This window comes from Amblyomma maculatum, chromosome 1 (assembly GCF_055883805.1).
Source record: "Amblyomma maculatum isolate TAMU_Amacu chromosome 1, ASM5588380v1, whole genome shotgun sequence".
Taxonomy (NCBI): domain Eukaryota; kingdom Metazoa; phylum Arthropoda; class Arachnida; order Ixodida; family Ixodidae; genus Amblyomma; species Amblyomma maculatum.
The window spans coordinates 50,152,472-50,171,879 of record NC_139344.1 but is presented as its reverse complement, the minus strand read 5'-3'; the positions used below and the strand labels follow the sequence as shown (position 1 = coordinate 50,171,879).

Genomic DNA, 19,408 nt, shown 5'->3' with positions numbered 1-19,408 from the left:
TTTTTCATCAATTTCTCAAAATCAAAATATTGAGGACGGCACATGTTTGGAGGTGCGATATCTCTGGTTCTACTTATGATATTGCTATAATTCCTTTTGCACCAGAAAGGTAAATTCATGTAAAGTGCAAAAACATTGTTAAGGGGATGTACTTAATGTAAAGGCACTGCGATGGGCTGAATTCGACGCTAAGACTTCAGTAGCCGTGCAGTATCCACTCTGTCAGCGTCGTCCTCTTTTTCAACGCTTCGTTGTGCCCGCGTTCCTCGGTCGTAGTCTTTGTCACTGAGCACATCACTTTGGTCCCACGTTTCCCGGTAACATTACCCCCCTCGGCAAAAGGCAACGTCCCGGAGCGTATTAGGCGTGTGGTGTGGAGGGGGAGTAATATGGCTTGAGGCGGGTGACATGTACGATTTCGGAAGTGGGTGTAGCAGTCGGTGACTTTGGGTGGAGCGGTGCAATCTCATAGGTCACGTCAGTCACTGTGCGTAGTACACGGTAAGGACCTGCGTAGTGGGGCAGAAGTTTTTGACGCAACCCCAGACGACGGCACGGAAGCCAGAACAACACCAGAGATCCGGGAGGATAGTGCACATCGCGGTGGTGAGCATCGCAGCGGCTGAACTTCTTGAGAGATGGTGAGATTGTGACGAGCAATCTGGCGAGCAGCGTCGGCTCAGGCGGTGGTATCGCGGGCATAGGTTGTGACGGGGCCAGCGGCGGGAAGCAAAGTGTCGAAGGGCAGTAAGGGGTCTCTTCCAAAGAGAAGATAGAATGGAGAGTACCCAGCAGTGTCATGACGCAAATAGTTATATGCAAAGGTGACAAATGGCGGACTGATGTCTCAGTCGCGATGACTGTCGGATACGTACATTGCGAGCATGTCGGTGAGTGTGCGGTTAATACGCTCCGTAAGGCCGTTCATCTGAGGGTGATACGCAGTGGTGAACTTGTGCCGAACGCAGCAAGAACGAAGTATTTCCTCAACAACTCGGGAAAGGAAACAGCGGCCACGGTCGGTAAGTAGTTGACGGGGAGCACGATGGTGAAGTATGACGTCGTACAAAAGGAAGTCAGCAACGTCTGTGGCGCAACTGGTTGGAATGGCGCGAGTGATCACGTACCGCGTGGCATAATCGGTGGCCACAGCGATCCATTTGTTTCCTGACAAGGACTCGGGGAAGGGCCCTAGGAGGTCAAGGCCAACACGAGAAAATGGCTCAGTCAGGATAGCAATCAGCTGCAGGTGTCCAGGTGGTAGCACAGGGGGTTTCTTCTGGCGCTGACAGTGGTCGCAAGCAGCTATATAACGTTGGACAGAGCGGTAGAGTCCAGGCCAGAAGTAACGCCGGAGCACGCGGTCATATGTGCGTGAGAGGCCAAGATAACCAGCTGTAGGGGCGTCGTGCATTTGTTCGAGAACGGCAGAGCGTAGGTGTTGGGGAACGACCAGCAAGTGCTCAGCGCCATCAGGTCGCATGTTGCGACGGTATAGCGTATTCCCATGAAGGAAGAACAGGGTGAGGGAAGAGTCACGGCTGTGTGTGCGGAGGTGGTCGATAAGAGAACTGAGGGTTGGGTCCAAGCGCTGTTCATCGGCTATGTGGGAAACGTCCGATATAGAGAAGACACAGGGGTCCGACTCATGGTCAGTAGAGGAAGGGGGATCGACGGGATAACGGGACAGACAGTCTGAATCCTGGTGGAGCCGACCGGATTTGTATACAACGGAAAAGGTATACTCCTGAAGCGCAGTGCCCAGAGGCCGAAGCGGCCAGCAGGATCCTTGAGGGAAGAGAGCCAACATAAGGCGTGGTGATCGGTAATTACAGTGAAGGGTCGGCCAAACAAGTAGGGTCTGAATTTTCCAACGGCCCAAACGAGAGCCAGGCACTCCCGTTCCGTAATAGAATAGTTCTGTTCCGCTGATGACAGGAGACGACTGGCGTAGGCAATCACGCAGTGTTGGCCGCGTTGTCGCTGTGCAAGAATGGCACCAATCCCGTGGCCACTGGCGTCGGGTGCGAAGTTCCGTCGGGGCAGACGGGTTGAAATGAGCCAACACAGGAGGATTGGTGAGAACAGCGATGAGGGTGGAGAATGCGTTAGCCTACTCTGGTCCCCATGAGAAAGGAACGCCTTTCTTCAGCAGATTGGCGAGAGGGCGAGCAACAGCAGCAAAGTTTGGGACGAACCGGCGAAAATAAGAGCACAGTCCTATAAAGCTGCGGACATCACGGGGTGAATGGGGAGATGAAAAAGCACTCACAGCGCGAACTTTGTCGGGATTGGGTTCCACGCCGGTGGCATTCACTAAATGGCCAAGCACTTTAAGTTCGCGGCGACCAAAACTGCACTTCTTTGAGTTCAGTTGAAGTCCGGCACGGCGGAAAAGTGCCAAGATGGAAGAAAGGCGACGAAGATGGCTTTCGAACGAGGGCGAGAAGACAATCACGTCATCCAAGTAACATAGACAAGTCGTCCAATTTGAAGCCGCGGAGTAAGGAGTCCGTCATTCGTTCAAATGTAGCAGGGGCGTTGCAAAGTTCAAAAGGCATAACCTTAAATTGGTAAAGTCCATCGGGTGTGACAAAAGCTGTCTTCTCGCGGTCTTGTTCGTCAACAGAGATCTGCCAGTAGCCGCTACAAAGGTCGATGGAGGAAAAGTAGCGGTCTCCATGTAAACAGTCCAAGGCATAGTCTATTCGCGGCAACGCGTAAATATCTTTCCTTGCAAACTTGTTCAGATATCGATAGTCGACGCAAAAACGCCAACTGTTGTCTTTCTTTCTAACGAGCACGACAGGAGATGGCCAGGGGCTGTTCGAAGGTTCGAAGATATCGTAGCCCAACATCTTGTCGACCTCCTGCTGGATGACTTAGCGCTCAGAAAGGGACACACGATAAGGCCTCCGATGTACAGGTTTTGCATCGCCGGTGTCAATGCAGTGAGTCACAACTGATGTTTGGCCCAGAGAACCGGCAGCAAAGTAAAAAATGTCGGAGAAGGATAACAAAAGGCTGTGCAGGTCCTGAGCGTCTTCGGGGCTGAGGTTAGAGGCAATCATTGTGGAAATAGGGTCGGTAATTGTGGTGGGGAGTACGGGTGTTGGAAGGACGCTTGAATGTGGGCCAGGAGTGAGTGCACAAATGGTGCAGTCTGTGAGAGGGCACAAGGTTGCAAGGGATATTCCTTCAGGGAGAACTTGGGGTAACAGACTGAAGTTCAGGATAGGAAGGTAGGTGCTGTTCTGTGTAATGCGTACGATGAGATGAACGACGTTGCGGTCAAGAAAGGCCTCGGTGATAGGGCAAGCAACATAGTCACCGTAAGGCACAGGCGGGAAAAGTGACAGAGGTAGGTAAACAGCAGTCAGGCAGCAGGCGAGCGAACTCGGTGGAGCGAAAGCGGGGTGTAGATGGAGGATGTTCTGAACAGACAGGTAGGTCCAAACGAAGGCCGCTGGAGCAGTCGATAAGGGCAGAGTGGGCCGTTAAAAAGTCAAGGCCGAGGATCACATTGTGAGGGCACTGGTTGAGGACAGTGAACAAAACAGGGATGTGATGACCGGCAAGGGTGACTCGGGCAGTGCGCAGCCCAGTGACGGCAGCAGCACTGCCATCGGCAACACGAACGGTGGGCGAAGCGGCGGGGATCTGTACTTTCTTGAGGCGGCGGCAAAATGATGAGCTCATGATCAAGACTTGGGCCCCAGTGTCAATGAGGGCAGAGACGGGAACACCATCCACGAACAGGGAGAGGTTACAGGGCGAAGAAATGGGCAGTAGAGGATTTTCAGGTCGGGGTACCAATGCAGCGTCACCTCCGGGAGCTGCATTGGCTAGTTTCCCGTGAAGCGGCCGGCAGAGGACAGCGAGGAACTGCGGCTAGGAAGAGGTGAACGGGAACGGCGGGCTAGCGGGGAGGGAGAGCGACTGGACACAGGAGGAGGCGGAGTGGTATCGGTGCGGGGCGGCTCATAATGAGGCGTGAAACGGCGGTGACCGTAATCGGAGTAGCGGTCAACGTAAGGAAAACGTCGAGGTGGTGATGTCCAGCGGCTGTGGCAATGGCGAGAGATGTGGCCAATACGCGAGCACGTGAAACAGATCGGCCTGTCGTCAGGGGTGCGCCCCTCATCAGAATTGCGGTATCGGTAGAGTGGCGTGTAGGTGTTGCGGGGCGTAGCGGTGGCAACCATGGGAGGGACGGGGCTCGAACTGTGGTGTTCCACGGTGTGGCTATAGGGGACGCCCAAGTTGGCAACCTCTTGACGAACGACGGCTTGAATGAGGGATATCGTCGCTAGGTTGCTGTCCGAGCAGGAGCGAGCGCTTCCAGTTCACGACGCACAATGCGGGTCACATTTTCTGTGTTGGAAGGTTGCCTTAGGGTCGGCAGATCCTCGCACGTGGAGCTAGGAGCAGTGTTGGGGAGCCGATCGAAGTGATGTGCAATTCGTCTGTGTTTGGCCTGCTCGAAATGTCGACAAACCTGCAGAACAGAGTCAACCGTAGAACAGTCCCGACAGAGTAGAAGATTGAAGGCATCGTCGGCTATGCCTTTGAGGATGTGCCCCACCTTATCAGGTTCTGTCAAGTCTTTATCAACTTTTCGGTAGAGGGCCAGAACGTCTTGTATATGCATAAAATAAGGCTCGGTAGATGTCTGGGCACATGTGGCGAGATCCCTCTTGGCGGCGAGTTGACGGCCAACCAGTTTTCCGAACAGGTCACGGAGTTTTGTTTGCAAATATCCCAGGAGGGTATATCTGCTTCATATGTTTCGAACCACACGCGTGCCGTGCCAGTAAGGTAGAAGATGACATTGGCCAGCCTCAGCGTGGCGTCCCACCTGCTGTGCTGGCTAACACGCTCATAAAGCGAAAGCCAGTCCTCGACATTGAGCTCATCTGTACCACAGAATGGGCCAGGGTCACGGGGGTGGGCTACGACGACAGTTGGAGTTGCGGAGGTAGTTTTTCCCAAATGGCTGCAGCATCTATCAATGTTTTCGCATCTACACAAAGGGGTACCTTAATTTTATGGTCTAGGCCACAGTGGAAAAAAATCGGCAGGAGCTAAAAAACAAAACAAAAACCGTCACTGCGAGTATCGGCGATTCTCGCAGCGATGCATGAGCAGCTGCATGCAACTCGTATCCCGGAAGGACTTTTGAAAACGACCTCTAGGCGGCTTTCAGTGGCACGTCGAGATGCTGCAAAAATTTCCCAATATAAACCATGTCTGAAAAATCAGGGGTCTCAATGTTCAGTCATCGACGACAGTTCATATTACCAGGTGCCAGTGAAGGAAAAACAGAGCGCCCCAATCACTCAACAAGGCACACAGTCCAGCTTTTGCTGTACGTGCTTCATCATAAAGACAGTCTACTTAGGACAACATGAAGAATGTGTGAACAGTTCAAAAAGTCGCTACGTCATCGGAGCACCTGCTCATGATATTTGACATGAGGAAGCTCTTGCCCAGTTGTGGTGACATTATGAGCAAACCTAATAATAGATGAGCAACACATTACAACAAGAGAGAAAGGCAGCATCTGAAATGGAATGTGCAGTACAGTGGAACTATTCTGACAAGCAGTTCTCTCAACAGCAAGTGCTGACCACAGTCACGACCTAGAGAACCTTTGCTCCAGATAGTGCACATCTCTAAACAAAGGGTCAAGAGAAACAGTGCAGAGAAAAGCTGTCGGCATACAAAAGTTCTGCTTACAATTAGCAACTCAAAAAGGAATTGTCTCAAATGAAGTCTGATGGAAGACACCTTATCTACTTAAAGGCACTTTTATGCCCATGCATAGAATGACAGTAACTTGAAACAAGCAAAAAAAAGGATGCTGTCGGCTTACCTCTCCACCTGGTACATTAGAATTCGGGTTCCAACAGAGTATTCTGTTGTCCTTGCCACATGACAGCAACAAGTCTGGGTCTTGTGGGCACCAAGCAATAGACAGGACACCCCTACAAACAAGATGAGCAAATCTTATGAACCGAACTAGCAATTCACAAGTGTCAGCTACAATCTCAAAATATGCATGCTCAGCAAAAAACTTTTTTATCGAAATGTCTTCAAAAACTAAAATCTGGAATTCCTTTCATCTCCATTTTTTTCAGCCAGGTTAGCATAAACAGCATCAGCTTTACCAAGCTCAAAATATGCTCTATTAAACACTAATAAAATATACTGAAGATAGCTCAGATGTGCTTTTGTGGTTTTATTCAGCAGTAATGACAGTAGACCATTTGAGTCAGCAGTCACCATAGGATGCATGTGCACCGATGAAAACCCAACCCCTATCCCTATGCACATTAAAAGAAGGGGAAGAAGCGGCATTGGTCTCTTGAACATTTTCACTCTTTTAGAAACCATTTTTGGCAGCAGTGCCACAGACTCTTGCTGCCACCAAGTAAACCTACTCTTTAAACAACATCAGTACAATATGTGCAGTTACTGTTTGCAAAAGACCAATTAGCCCGAAAAAAATCCAGAAGACAATTTGTAATTGTCTGTAGATAAAAAAAAAAAAATCTGCCTTAGAAAGTGATAGCAATACATGGCCATACTATGAAAGATCAAGAAACAAAACGAGTGCTTTTTCAAATCAATGTCCCAAATTATTTTTAATTATGAAACTATAAAAATTGAGCATTGCAACTTGCATCCATACAAGTGACCAGCTGCATGTGCCCAGCCAGAGGTGCATAACTTAAGCGGGCCACTTGCAAACTGTTACAGCATCGCGTATGGTCAAACGTCTTTAACGACCTGCTGCTCTTCCTTTGCTCTGCTGCTTTTTAAAATCGCGTTGTGTGCTTGCGTTCTCAAAGACTGAGCCCAAAACCCAACAACCTCCCACTGACTGACCGGCTGCACGCTAGACAAAGCACTTCCTTGCCAATCAGTTACAGCCACAGGTATTCAGCTTGTGAAACTTTAGCTTCCTATTCTCCATTACAAAAGTACAAAGAAAAAGGCACTAGTCAATGGAAATGGACACAGGAAATTGCTTTCCTCGATTTCTTTGTATAAGTGCGTCTTCCACAGGAAGTGTTGCTCTTTCCGCGAGTGACAAAAAAAAAAAGAAACAGAAGGCACAGCACACAGTGCTTTATGAAGTGACAGTAACTATATTACTAGATAATCAAGATTTCAAGGGGTTTTTTTCTTCATATCCGCACTGAATTCATAATGATAAATTATTTTTAAAATGTCTGCATTTGCTGGATTAATCTATAAACTTTTTGTGTTTCAAACAACTGCTGACAAAACTGGTATACTGCAAGGATGACAATTAGAAAAATTTAGACGTCTGTACAGTCATGAGCAATATGAGCTAGAACAAAGGTTGAGCATTCATTTGTTGATTACTCTATAATTTTGTTTGACAAGAATAGATATTTTAGTTTTTTGAAGAGGTTTCCTTTGGATGCATAATATCCGTAGGTTGCCATCATATTTAATAGAGAAATGCCGAGAATGTTCACAATTTTCTGAAAAAAGTTTGTTCTTTCTCATATTGCTCATGACTGTACATTTGACTGAAATATTTTTGCACTGATGTACCAAGTGAACCTCCGTGGACAACCTCTGTGAAAGAAATTTTCCAAAACAGCGAATTTTTTTAATTCTTTTTTTTTAATGAGTGCAATGCTCTAAAGGTGAACTTGCTAAATAGCAAATACCTTCTAATACACCCCAAAACAGCATACACGGGGTTTTCAGTCATTTCATAAATGATGCTATGAAGACAGTTCTGCAATGACTCTGGTTCTCTTGAAGCGATGCGGTGACTTTGCCTCCTTAAATTTTGGCACATACAGCTAAACCTGGACGTACCAAACCTCTATGTATCGAATTCATTGGTGTGATGAAGTTTATCGATTCCCCTACATCGCCTCCATTGAACCATGTGTACCCGAGAACCCCATGTAATGGCGTTTTGGCTGTTGACCTCGTAACAAACTCGCTACACCATCTGTCAGCTAGCGCCGAGTTACCTGAAGCTTTGCAGAACCTTGCGAAAGTTTCATGACAATAAAATGTGAATTCACATAAGCAGAATGTCTACAATTGTGACAAGGGACCACAGGTGACAATGCCCCATGCTTCAGCGCCAATGTCACATTTACAGCTTTCGCTTTTGGAATGTCACAACATGTAGCACTGCATCGCAATGAAAAGCAGAAAAAAAAAAAAAAACTCACATCGGCTGGGTGAACAGTGGAAACCACCGGCGACACGAGGTGAAAAATCCATTTCTTTGGACAACAGCGGTTGGCAGACTGAATGGGAACACGCGTGAAGTAGTGGGTGCCTACGCGGCTGGCCCATGTTCTATCAATGGCAATGCAACCGTGCGCATTCTCATCTAGCCCAATCATGGTGCCCCCCGCCTCCTCCACTCGTAGCCACATTGCGCCGGCCGCAACAAAAGTGATCATGGCTGCTGCCACGGTGGCACTGTCACCATAACTGCAGGATGTTTCTCAGTGTTTATGACTTCACACAGGGGATTTCATCAACATTCATTTCTTATTCTGGTTTCTAGTATTATTCTATGCAGGAAGCACTCACTTTTGGTGGTGTTCTAGTGTCTTAAGCGGTGAGGTAGCAAATCGCAAGTCCCACAGCTGGACGACTGGCGCGTGGTCATCTTCAGAGGCCAGACACAGTTGGGTGGCCACCTCAGGGTGCCACGCCACAGCCTTGCAGTGCACCTACATGCATACAACACGAACATGCAACATATCATCTGGCTCAAGTGAACCCCAGCACACCATTGCAAGTTTCTGCTATCTCGAGCATGTTACATCCTGCAGTGGAGGAAGAGTGAATTGCCTGCAATTCAAGAAACCTTGAGCGTGCACCTTTTCATGGAAAAAAAAAAAAAAAAAAAGGAGAGAGAGAGCAAGCTTAATACAATGAGAACTTATTCTCTGCAGTAACAGGTTTTCTCATTTCCTTGTCCACAACACACTCAGGGGTCCACCAGTCAGCAGCTGCACAATCCAGAAACGTCACCCCAATCCTTGTCATCAAAGGCATTTCTACACACTGCAGACAGGCTGCCCTCCACTTGTGCCAGCGTAAAGCTCCCCAGTAGCAAAATGGACTTTGTAGAGGAACATTTTTTTTGTTTTATGTGCAAGTCCATTACGTGTCATTTCCAACTATGACACTGCCAATGATAAACTGTCAACTGCTACAGTAAACTCTCATTAAAATGAACTAGGTTCACCCCTGAATGCACGAACAATGTGAGGGCATTTGGTCGGTTTTCTATAGAATCAATGCAAAAAAAAATTTAAACTACACCACTATGAACAGTTTTGCATGAGATTCAAGGTGAAAAGCACTTCTTCAGTGACCAAGAATCAAAGCAATGCTGTGCAGCTAGACTAGGAGCACCTGTGCGTCCTTTTTGAAGCAAGAAGGCAAAAAATAAAAATAAATAAATAACCGTGCCCTGCCCCTGCAGGGGGGCACTTCTAGATGGCGCACCCATAATAACTTGTTGTGCATAGAGCCAGGTCAAGTGAGCATCCTTCAGCCCCTGCCAGTAGCACTAACGCCGTAAAACCACACAACGAAGTCAATGTCGAGTCTGCTTGAAAATGACCTTTGTTTCTGACATGTTGTTCTTAACTCGACGCTGTTCTCGATGCACCAGTGCTGAAGACGACACAGAAATTAACTGTACCAATTTTTAATTCAGTTCTTGTTGCACTTGAACTGTACAAATAGCAGAATTAGACCTCTTATTATCGCCGATGGCTTTTCTTCAATCACTGCCCACTGCAGCTTTGTTGCAAGCACCAACTCCAACAGCACTTGTGTCGCGGAGCGTTAGACACGAGCAGCGCAAGCTCCAGCAATCCGATCTGGCCCACACAGCGGCACGTGACTGTGCACCCCTTTTCAACGCCTAACGCGGGATGCTGCTTGACGCATGGTAGCGCGCGTTAGCCTCGTCGGGTCAGCGCATTCGCAATGAGCATCGTGCTGCCTGTTATGCGCTTAAGTGGCCCAAAGTTGCAGGAAGTATGTTGCCAGCACGGGTGCATCATATTCACGCTTCTGGTTTCACAGAAAAGCTATCTGTTGGCATATTTTATATATCGAATTATCAACATATCAAACTATTTCACAATCCCCTTCAAGTTCGACGAATCCGGGTTTAACCGGATTTAATTGCATAAGCACTAGTGCAGTCTGACATAGTGCATTATGTTTATGTCCCAAAACGACATTGGCAATAAGGGGGGGGGGGGGAGCACCATAGTGGAAGGCTCTGGTAATGTTGACCATCAAGGGACGTCATACAGTACGCAAACATGGGTGCCTTTAGTATCGATAAAGGCGTTTCGCCTCCACCGAAAAACAGCCCCAGCAGCCAGGAACTTACATTTTGAGTATACTTGCCAGCATGTAAATCTCAATCCTGCTTCACAGTTTTCATGCCTGGCACACAAGGAAACCTGTACTACATGCATACATAGGCAGACAGTGAATGCTGTCTCAGCAGCTATATAGCAGACAAAGAGTAACAAATTACAAAATAAATATATGTGAAAGCCAAATGAACAACGGCACTTGCCATGAGACAAGTGAGGCTGGTGGCTCTTGGCAAGTGTTTGCACATGGCAATTAAAACAATCCTATCTCACCTTGTGACCAGTTATATACTTAAGCAATACAGTTGAACCTGGATGTAACGAACCTCTATGTAACGAATTCCTGAATTTAACGAAGTTTTTAAATTCCCCAATGCCACACCCATTGAAGCTAATGTATTTTCAACCTCTATGTAACGAAGGCGTTGCGGCGGTCAACCATGATGTAACAAACTCACGAAGCTGATCAGTCATTATTTTTTTAGCTTTTACTAAAAATTTGGCCAAAGAAATGCATTAATTTCGTGAATATTAAAACTCTAAGAAGCCAGCAGCTACGTGAACGCCTGTAATTGCAGAAATCAAGCAAAGTTGGCGATGATGATGATAGTATTACCTTCTAGCGCCGCTCTGTGGCTAATGCAGCCGCCTCCTCAGGCGTTAGTAGTGTAGTGCAACACCAGGTGGCCTTAGTGGCTGCAGTTGATTAAAGTCCCTTGATAATTTGAAAGTAGCGACACTCTCCTCCGCGCCGCGCTTTCCTCCTCGATTCTCCTCACGCAGCACACGACACGCTTTTTCTCCTTGGCGCCCACCGGCCGGCCGCAGCAGTGAGTGAAGCGCGAGCTTTTGGGCTAGGTCTGCGCTCCAGGAGTGCACAAAATTTTTGAAAAATTGCGAGAAAAGCATTGAGAATGCCGAAAGTAATGTTCATTGATTGGTTTCTTCTTGGAACTGTTTGAATTGGGAATACTGATAAACAAAGCTTTCAGGCGAGTTCTGTGCTGCAGACACTTTTTAAGTCACATGATAAGGTGTTTTACTTTGTGCACCTAATCTAGTACTGCCTCTGACTTTGTGTTTGTTTTTTTAGAGCGTGAAATCTGTCACCGCGGTAAAACGTCGGAAAACGATCCAGGCTGGTGCTTTGAACTTCAAGATCAGAGAAGGTCAAAGCAGAACTTAGTCTATTTCGCTACTGTCAAGCTATCTGTCTAAGCATAGTATATGTCACGTGATCAACCATGAGATTGGATTATTGGTTAATTGTACATGTATTTTGATCAATTACTGGGCCAAATTAATTAATATTTAGTAAATTGCAATTCAAATCTAAATTTTAGCTGCAGCATCGAACCATATACCGTTGGAAAGCTTAGGCCAAGTGTAATGGCACTGTGCTAGTTAGCGATCCGCAATAATCTGCGTTAATTAGTTAAATTTATATAAAACCAAACTTTGAGCTATTCCTTGCCGCTTCGGGGCAATGAAAAGGTTTGCCACAGCAGTCTTGATGCTGATGGAGGAATTAAATACTTTTATGAGTACGCGGCCACTCACTGACTTCACGTGTGGTTAAAAGACAGCAGGGTACACTGGGAGAAGTGGTGGGCCTTATTGCCGACACACTGAAGTTCTGGGGCAAGCATGCTGTGGCCTCATGCGCTATGTAAAAGAGCATAATTTCATTGAACGCAACAATCAAATAAAAAAACAAGGGGCACATAAGTCTTCAATGTGCGGAAATGAGAAAGCATATAACTGCCAATTCATTAACTATCGCTATCCTATCTATCACTATATCTACTAATGCCGTCAAGTGACCTATCATAACTGTCACTATTCGCAATGAACACTATCACCTCACTATCCGGGCCTATTACTATCATTTACTATTAATATCCGTAACAGTCACCATCATTAGCTATCACTATTCATAACCATCACTATTTAATCTGATGCCGTCCCATGACCCATTGATATTCTTCAATTTTCATTGCCTTACGTTGTCTGTCATATCTCTATTACCTCATAATATCTGACGAGACAACTATACATTGACTTTTAATTCTTATACTTTCTTATTTTCTCATAAATGGAGGTGGGAAAAGAGCAAGCCACAGAAATAACTGACTACTATCAGCGCGAGGTTCATGTCTCTATCGAGGAGGCTTCCTTTGCTTCAGGACAGGTCGGTAAGAGACAATTGATGGAACTGCGTTGGGGCCTGTTTTTTTTTTTTGTTGTTTTTTTTTTTTTTGAGTTCGGGTAATATTGGCGGCTCAAACCGGACTACAGTGAAATGTAGCTAGAACATAGAGCGATGAGTTAATCACTCATGCTAGGTGAAAAAAAAAAAAAATCTTGAATACAATTGAAATGAGTACTATGTTACAGTGCTAAGAATTGTTGCTCGCAAAATGTTCCCCTATTTTTACATCACAACTATAATCATTATTGATTGTTTAGGTTTCGTAAATACAGAAAATTGATGCAATGGTTCCGGCTGATTTGACATCGATGGGAAAACGTTTCTCGCAGTAAATGAATACGCGGAATCGCGGTTTTAGAGCTCTAGCTTTCAAAGCGAAGGTAACCTGCCAACGCCTAGTAGTCACGGTCAAAGCATGTGTGATCATGTGAACACCCCCTGCACATTGGCCGTATCCCTGATAAAACGAACGCATACTTTTTAACCCACGCGTGCGTCGAAGCATGGCAAGACACATTCAAGAATTGAAAAAAAAAAATGCCATACGACCTAATTAGTGCAGATTACCCTCAATACCTCGGGTTTACTTGCCAAAGAGTATTTCAGGGCCAGCATTCATTGCTCCTGAGTAACCGACGCACACTATAAGTACAAGCTGGAAAAACTAGCTCCTCTACAAGCCCCAATTTTGATTTTTAGTGAACGAGGCCAGGGATCCTAGCATAATCGCGACAAATGCAATCGAGAGACTGTACTTTTCCTGTTATCACTGACAGCAAAAGGCAGATTATAGTGCTGTATATCTGACTACAGAAGTCGACAGCGTGTGAAATGATGGAGGCCTGGAGCCTCGCAGAATATTCAGCATGCTGCAGAGGACAACCTTATTTTTATACAATGAACATGTTGCCGCCGCAAAAATATTGAGGAGCAAGCAGGAATAGAAAACGCAGCGTCAGGTGACGCGTTATTACGGGGATTGAGAAAGGCGCATTACGTCGCAAACAACCCTGTTCGTTCTAGGAATAAACTTCTTTCGATTAATCTTGTGAATCCATTGACTCTTGCGCAAGCCGTCACGCTTGCCTTGAGGTATCATGAATACCGCATAACCATCTTCAGGCCGCTTGCTGCAGTTGTACGCGCAACAGCACGGCATAGAGCTTGCACGCTGCAATAAAAGCACAGCGCGCAATATTCGCTCGCTGAGAATAGGAGAAAAATGGCGCGAAGGATAAAGAAAACACAAGAAAAACGTCGGACGCGCGTTGGTTTCCAAGGGCAACGGCAGGGAGACCAATCGTCGCTCAGGAAATCGGGCGGAGAGCCGGCCTTCAGCGAAGAGGCGCGCAAAGGGCGAGGAGGAGGCAAGGAGGTAGCGCGGCGGCGGCAAAGTTCAATCGTTGGCGTAACTTTCAAAGTATCAAGGGGCTTTACAGTTGATTTCTTTGCTGGTACTGTATGTGCGTGTAGCACATGCAATTTTTGTGCACGTTGTGCATTCGCCATCTTGTCTGTTCTGTGTCTCGTGCACGTCTTGTGTGTCTGCGGATTTGCGGTGTTGGTTCGCCCGACGTGTTTGCTAGGCCAGCCTTTCTGCCTGTATTCGTGGGGCTCCATTTGTATCTGCGCCGTCAGTCTGTCGTGATGTGTGCAACAGCCAGGAAACGAAAAGTTTTGTAATTTTAAGACAAACTTGCCATTTTAAATGCAGTCTCGGCAGGCGAGAAGAAGAAAGACGTCGCCGCTCATTTCAACATCCCAGCGAGCACCCTATCGACAATTTTGAGTGCGGAAGAGAAGATTAGAAGTGCTGCGGAGTCTGGAACAAAGGCTAAGCAAAGACTGAAACTGTCAACATATGATGATGCAGACAAGGCAGTGTTCACGTGGTTTTTGGACACGCGAGCCAGGAATGTGCCCATAAGCGGAGTGATATTACAACAGAAGGCGAAGGATTTTGCGTGCATCTTGGGCCATGATGACTTCAAAGCAATTAACGGGTGGCTACAAGGTTTCAAAAACCGACACAATGTCATCGGGAAAGTCATCTGCGGCGAATCTGCCCCTGTAGACATTGATGCTGCTGCTTCGTGGGTGGCTGAAACGCTTCCTGCAATACTGAGTCGCTTGGAAGCGGCTGAAATCTATAATGCTGAGACGGCTCTCTTTTATCAGATGCTTCCAGGCCACACGCTAGCACTTAAAGGTCCACAGAAACGGTCACCAAGAAGCCACTGATAAACGTGTTCAGTGTGTAGAACAAATCCTTTTGAGCATTAACCCAAAGTATAACGCCTTGGAACAAAGCCAGCGATTTATTATTAATTTTAAAAACAGCTGACTGGCAAGGCTTGCTAGAAGCTGCCATTTGCTGCAGCCACTGCAGCCATAATGTCACGGACACACTTCCGGTAGCTGCGAAAGTCATCTGCTCGTGTGCTGCGTGAGCTCCTCAGGCCCCTCCTCAGGCGGTTAAGCACCGCATGATGGCAGCACCTCCTCGACCGCCGTAAACACCGCCGCTGTGGCCCCTCCTCCCGCATACCGTACGCGAACGACACGGCAGATAGTTATCGCCGATGTCCGAAATAAAGCGTGCTAAAATTTTTTGCCGTCTGGAATACTGAGTCGAATATAATGTATGAAGCCCTCGTGAGGATCGCTGACCAGCAGCAAATTGCTGATAAGAACGACAGGCGTGATACAAGCAAGCTACTGCTCAAGCCAGCTGCCGCTGGTGCATTTCGGCTCATCCCATCTGCTCGTACTAGCTCTGCGATTAATGCGTCGCCACAGTTAATCCTATGATTCTTTTACTATGGCAGGATAGGATTCACAATAAGGCAGTTTCATAAGAAGACGATTTACGACAGCGTTGATCAGTTCCAAAGCGCCGACCGCCGCGGCTTCGAAGCGAAACAATTTAGGCCTAGCGACAACTAGGGACGGTCATGCACTGCGCCGTTGTCTGCCGCGCTCGCGCGCTCCACCCCCGCGATAAAGTGTAACGTATCTCAGCCTGCTTGCGGCATCCTGTGATGCAAGCGTTGCAAACTCGCGTACTTTCATCACAACTAAGGCCGCACATTTTTTGACGTTCTGATCAGCAACAAGCCGTTAACGATACTGCAGGCAGGACAAGGCTTCAGTACGCAGTCGCTGCGCTGTCGGCCGTAATCGAAGACGTCGGGCGGCACTATAGACACCGCATATTCTATACATCGCTCTTTAAACGTGATACAGTGGGCAAATGAATAACTTTGTGAAGCAGACCCGCTTGTACGTTTCGCGCACTCTGGCGCCGACGAGTAGCCTCCGTCAACAGACTCAGGCTATAATCTCGGCTAACGGCGCAAACCGAGGTCGCCAAGCTCGGTTTGCGATAACCGCGGTTAGTGGTGTAAACATGGTTTGGTCCGCCGTGTAACAGGGGTAACCACAGTTTCGCGTAACCGCGGTTATGCTGCGCAAACTGGCAAACTCTTCAGGCGTGTGCGAGCGAGGACGGGTTGACTCGAGACCCGAGTACGCCAGCGTGCGAGCGCGCGGCAACCGGAAGTTCGTCGAAGTGACGTATTTCTGGGCGGAGCTTTCAACTTGCTTCTTTTTTTTTTTTTATGACTCCCTTCGGCGTATGAGTTGAAAGAAAAAATTGGAAGAGTCATTTTTAATCGCTAATTCTCTGGTGTTCCAGAAGCTAGACCGAAAATTTTTGCGGGAGAATGATGAGTGGTTCAATATCTATCACTGTTATGGCATAGTTTACCCTTCTTGGTGACCGTTTCTGTGGTCCTTTGGACCTTTAAAGGAGATGACTGCTGCGGCGGAAAGCAGAGCAAACTCCGCATAACAATTCTACTGTGCACCAACCTCTATGGCACTGACAAGCGAGTCCTGCTAGTTGTGGGAAGAAGTGCCTGTCCCAGGTGCTTTAAGGGGGAACACGGCTTTTTGAGACAAAAAAGTTGCGAAAAAAATCAATTTTTTGAAAGTGACATTTTCAGAATCTGTAGCTATTATTCTTTAATTCGCCAGGTTTTATATCTCGCGGTGCAGTATTTGGGCCACAGAATCAATTTATAGCGTCACTGTTAGCTGAAATCCGCAAAAAAACGTGTGTTTTTTCCGAGGCGCGTAGGTCGTTTTCTACACGCGCGATCGCAGCCATCTTGGTCTTGTTGGAAAGAGCGGCTCTTCTTTTCCCATTTCCTGCCACAAGTGCCTCCGCCGGCTTACTGGTGACGTCGAAATCCAAGCATAAAAAAAGTCCAAACGCACGGTTCTATTCATCGAGCTAGCACACGTGATTGAAAAGCACGCTGTGATTGGCCGCACAAAGTTCCCGTCATCTGCTCCTCCGCAGGCGACGCGTCTCTCCCTGTTCAGTCGTAGAGTTGTGACGAGTGCGGCACGATATTGGAAGAAACGCCGAAGTTTGCGAGTCAAAAGTTTGGCAAAAAGAAGAAGCGATCGGCCTACAACTTCAAGAAGCACTCAGTTTCTTTGGCCAGCGTCGAGAATAGTCCGCCGCCAACAGCAAGTGATGCCGAAGCCGCAGACAGTACCAAAGTGGACTTAGGCCTAATCGGATCGCCGACGAGTGAATGCATTCCGGACATCAGCCACATTCGGCGCGACACCGAAATATTGCAACGTACGGAGTTGTTGCAGAGAGAAATGGAAGTCCAAGAAAAGCTACAAGTTCTTTCTTCAACACTGGCCACCAAGCGGAAGATGGATTTTTTCACTCGCGCTGACGATGTTGCGGCCGCGCCATCGGACATCGAGAAGGGCTTCGTTGTCAGTTTGGACTCAACGAACGCGTTGATGTCTTTTGTGAAGTGCAAGGTGTGCGGCGGTAGTGTCACGGTAGGGAAAGGTGAACGTGAATATGGCCTCGACATAAAGATTATTATCGAGTGCGCGTGCTGCGGTGACGTTGCATCAGCGTGGAGCTCGCCCCGTGTGAACGAAAAAGAGAAGTGCAACCCGTTCGTTGTGAACGTCCTTGCTGCGCGCGCGATGCAAGCCACCGGGAATCGACAAACAGCACTGTCATGAGATTTAATGCAGGTTGCCAAAACTCCTCTGCAGCAATATTGAAAGAGCTGCACCTCAACCCTGGGACACCAAGCATGAAGCGCATGGCAGAGAAAGACCACCGCCGAGCAGTGGCATCTGCAAACAAGTGCAAGACCACTGCGGACAAGCAGCACGCTTTCAAAAAACGCCATTTGGGTGGCCATAGTCAGTCTGACTACATCCCTGGTGCCTTCTAGTCACTTACATTGCAAAATATTGCAATATTTTCTCGGCATTTTTGGTTAAAAGAGAGCCAATCTCTTTTTTCTCGTTTTCTCAAAACACCGATTCTTGGCTTCTTGCTTATTTGCAGAAGCGATATCTCTGCCTTCAATGGAGGTAGAACCGTAATTTTTGTTGTGGCATGTAGCTAAAAGTGCAAAGCACACACTGTTAGGAGCAGATTTTGCAATTTACGATTTAAAAATTTTACAACTTTCTCTAGGTCAGACAGTAGGGCACCCACATTTGAATGATGGACTTTGAAATGCTATAACATCGCTAATATTTGTTTTATCAAAAAAGTTCTCCTAACAGTGTATACATTATGCTTTCTAGTACTTAGCAAAGTTTCAATATGAACTTTTTTTAATGTGGTTACTTTTTCATTGTTTCTGCAAATTGTGAACAATTAATTTCATCTATCTTTTGAACTAATTGGACAATTGGAAAAATAGTTACATATTAGAAAACAGTGCAAGAAACTGAGACTACCTAGTTTTATCAAGTTTGGTCGAAAATTAAGAAAAATAGCTTTAAGAGCTATGTCCCCCCTTAAGGGGGGACGCGGGTCTTAAACTGGTCAAAAATGGGCGAAAAATTGATTTTGAGAAAAACGCATTTTCGGAAAGTTTGTACCTTTGAGCACTAGCCTTCAAAATATCAACACTGAATTCGGTCGAAAAATACGGTAAAATCGACTTTTAAAATGCCACGGGAGCCTCGAAATGGCCTAAAAGGGATGAAAATTGTTCGAACTTCCCGCACGTGCCGCAGGTAAAGCAGCCGGCTGGCCGCCGCCATCTTGGACTTGTTTTGAAGCGTGTTTCTTTGTGCGCATTTTGCGGCATCTCCAAATGACGTCGCTCAAACAGAACGACCACCGTCGCGGGTTTTCCGAAAGCCGTTTCCGGTCCGCTGATTGGCTGGAGCGCGCGCTCGCGAAGAGAGCCCCTCATCTCGCACTTCCCATTGGCCAGCGCGACTGACTTGCCATTTTTCTTCTTTTTTTTAACGTTCTTCGTCGCGGCTGCTGCTTTGCTCGTTTATGATGCGCTTTCGCGATCGTTATCAGTCGTTCCCGCAGCCGGTGCTGGTCCTTAGATGTAGATCGGTAGACATAGATATCAGGAGTGTATTGAAAACGGAAGCGCCTAGCGAGTGCGCGTCGAAGAACGAGTGCGGCGGCGCGCTGCCAGGGTCGCGCGGAGTGCTCTCGACCTAGCTGCAGCACGTCCAGCGGCATATAATCGTTTGCGAGCGGTTCAGAGGCATCAAAGATAGCATCGATAGATTTAACTGTTCAGCTGATACTCATGGTCCCCACCGACGCTACAACTTCGTTGCTTTTTTATCGCGTCGCTTCAGACCAACGACAGACGAGCCTGACATCGCGCCGTTGCCCGCGTTCCTCTTCCGCGGACGGTTTCGTTTCGTGGTTTTTTTTTTTTGTTGCAGATTGTCTAAGTAA

General features: G+C 47.2%; 1 protein-coding gene across 4 annotated transcripts in view; it reads right to left on the bottom strand.

Moving 5' to 3' along the window:
- Nucleotides 1-19,408, bottom strand: part of Sec31 (COPII coat complex component secretory 31) — a 182,666-nt gene that overhangs the window by 139,743 nt on the left and 23,515 nt on the right. For all 4 annotated transcript variants that reach the window (XM_084588119.1, XM_084588121.1, XM_084588117.1 and 1 more), the window contains exons 7-8: nt 8,602-8,744; nt 5,876-5,987 (exon numbers count right to left, since the gene is read on the bottom strand). In XM_084588119.1, coding sequence (XP_084444245.1) covers nt 5,876-5,987; nt 8,602-8,744 — 255 coding nt within the window. The remainder of the gene's footprint in view (nt 1-5,875; nt 5,988-8,601; nt 8,745-19,408) is intronic.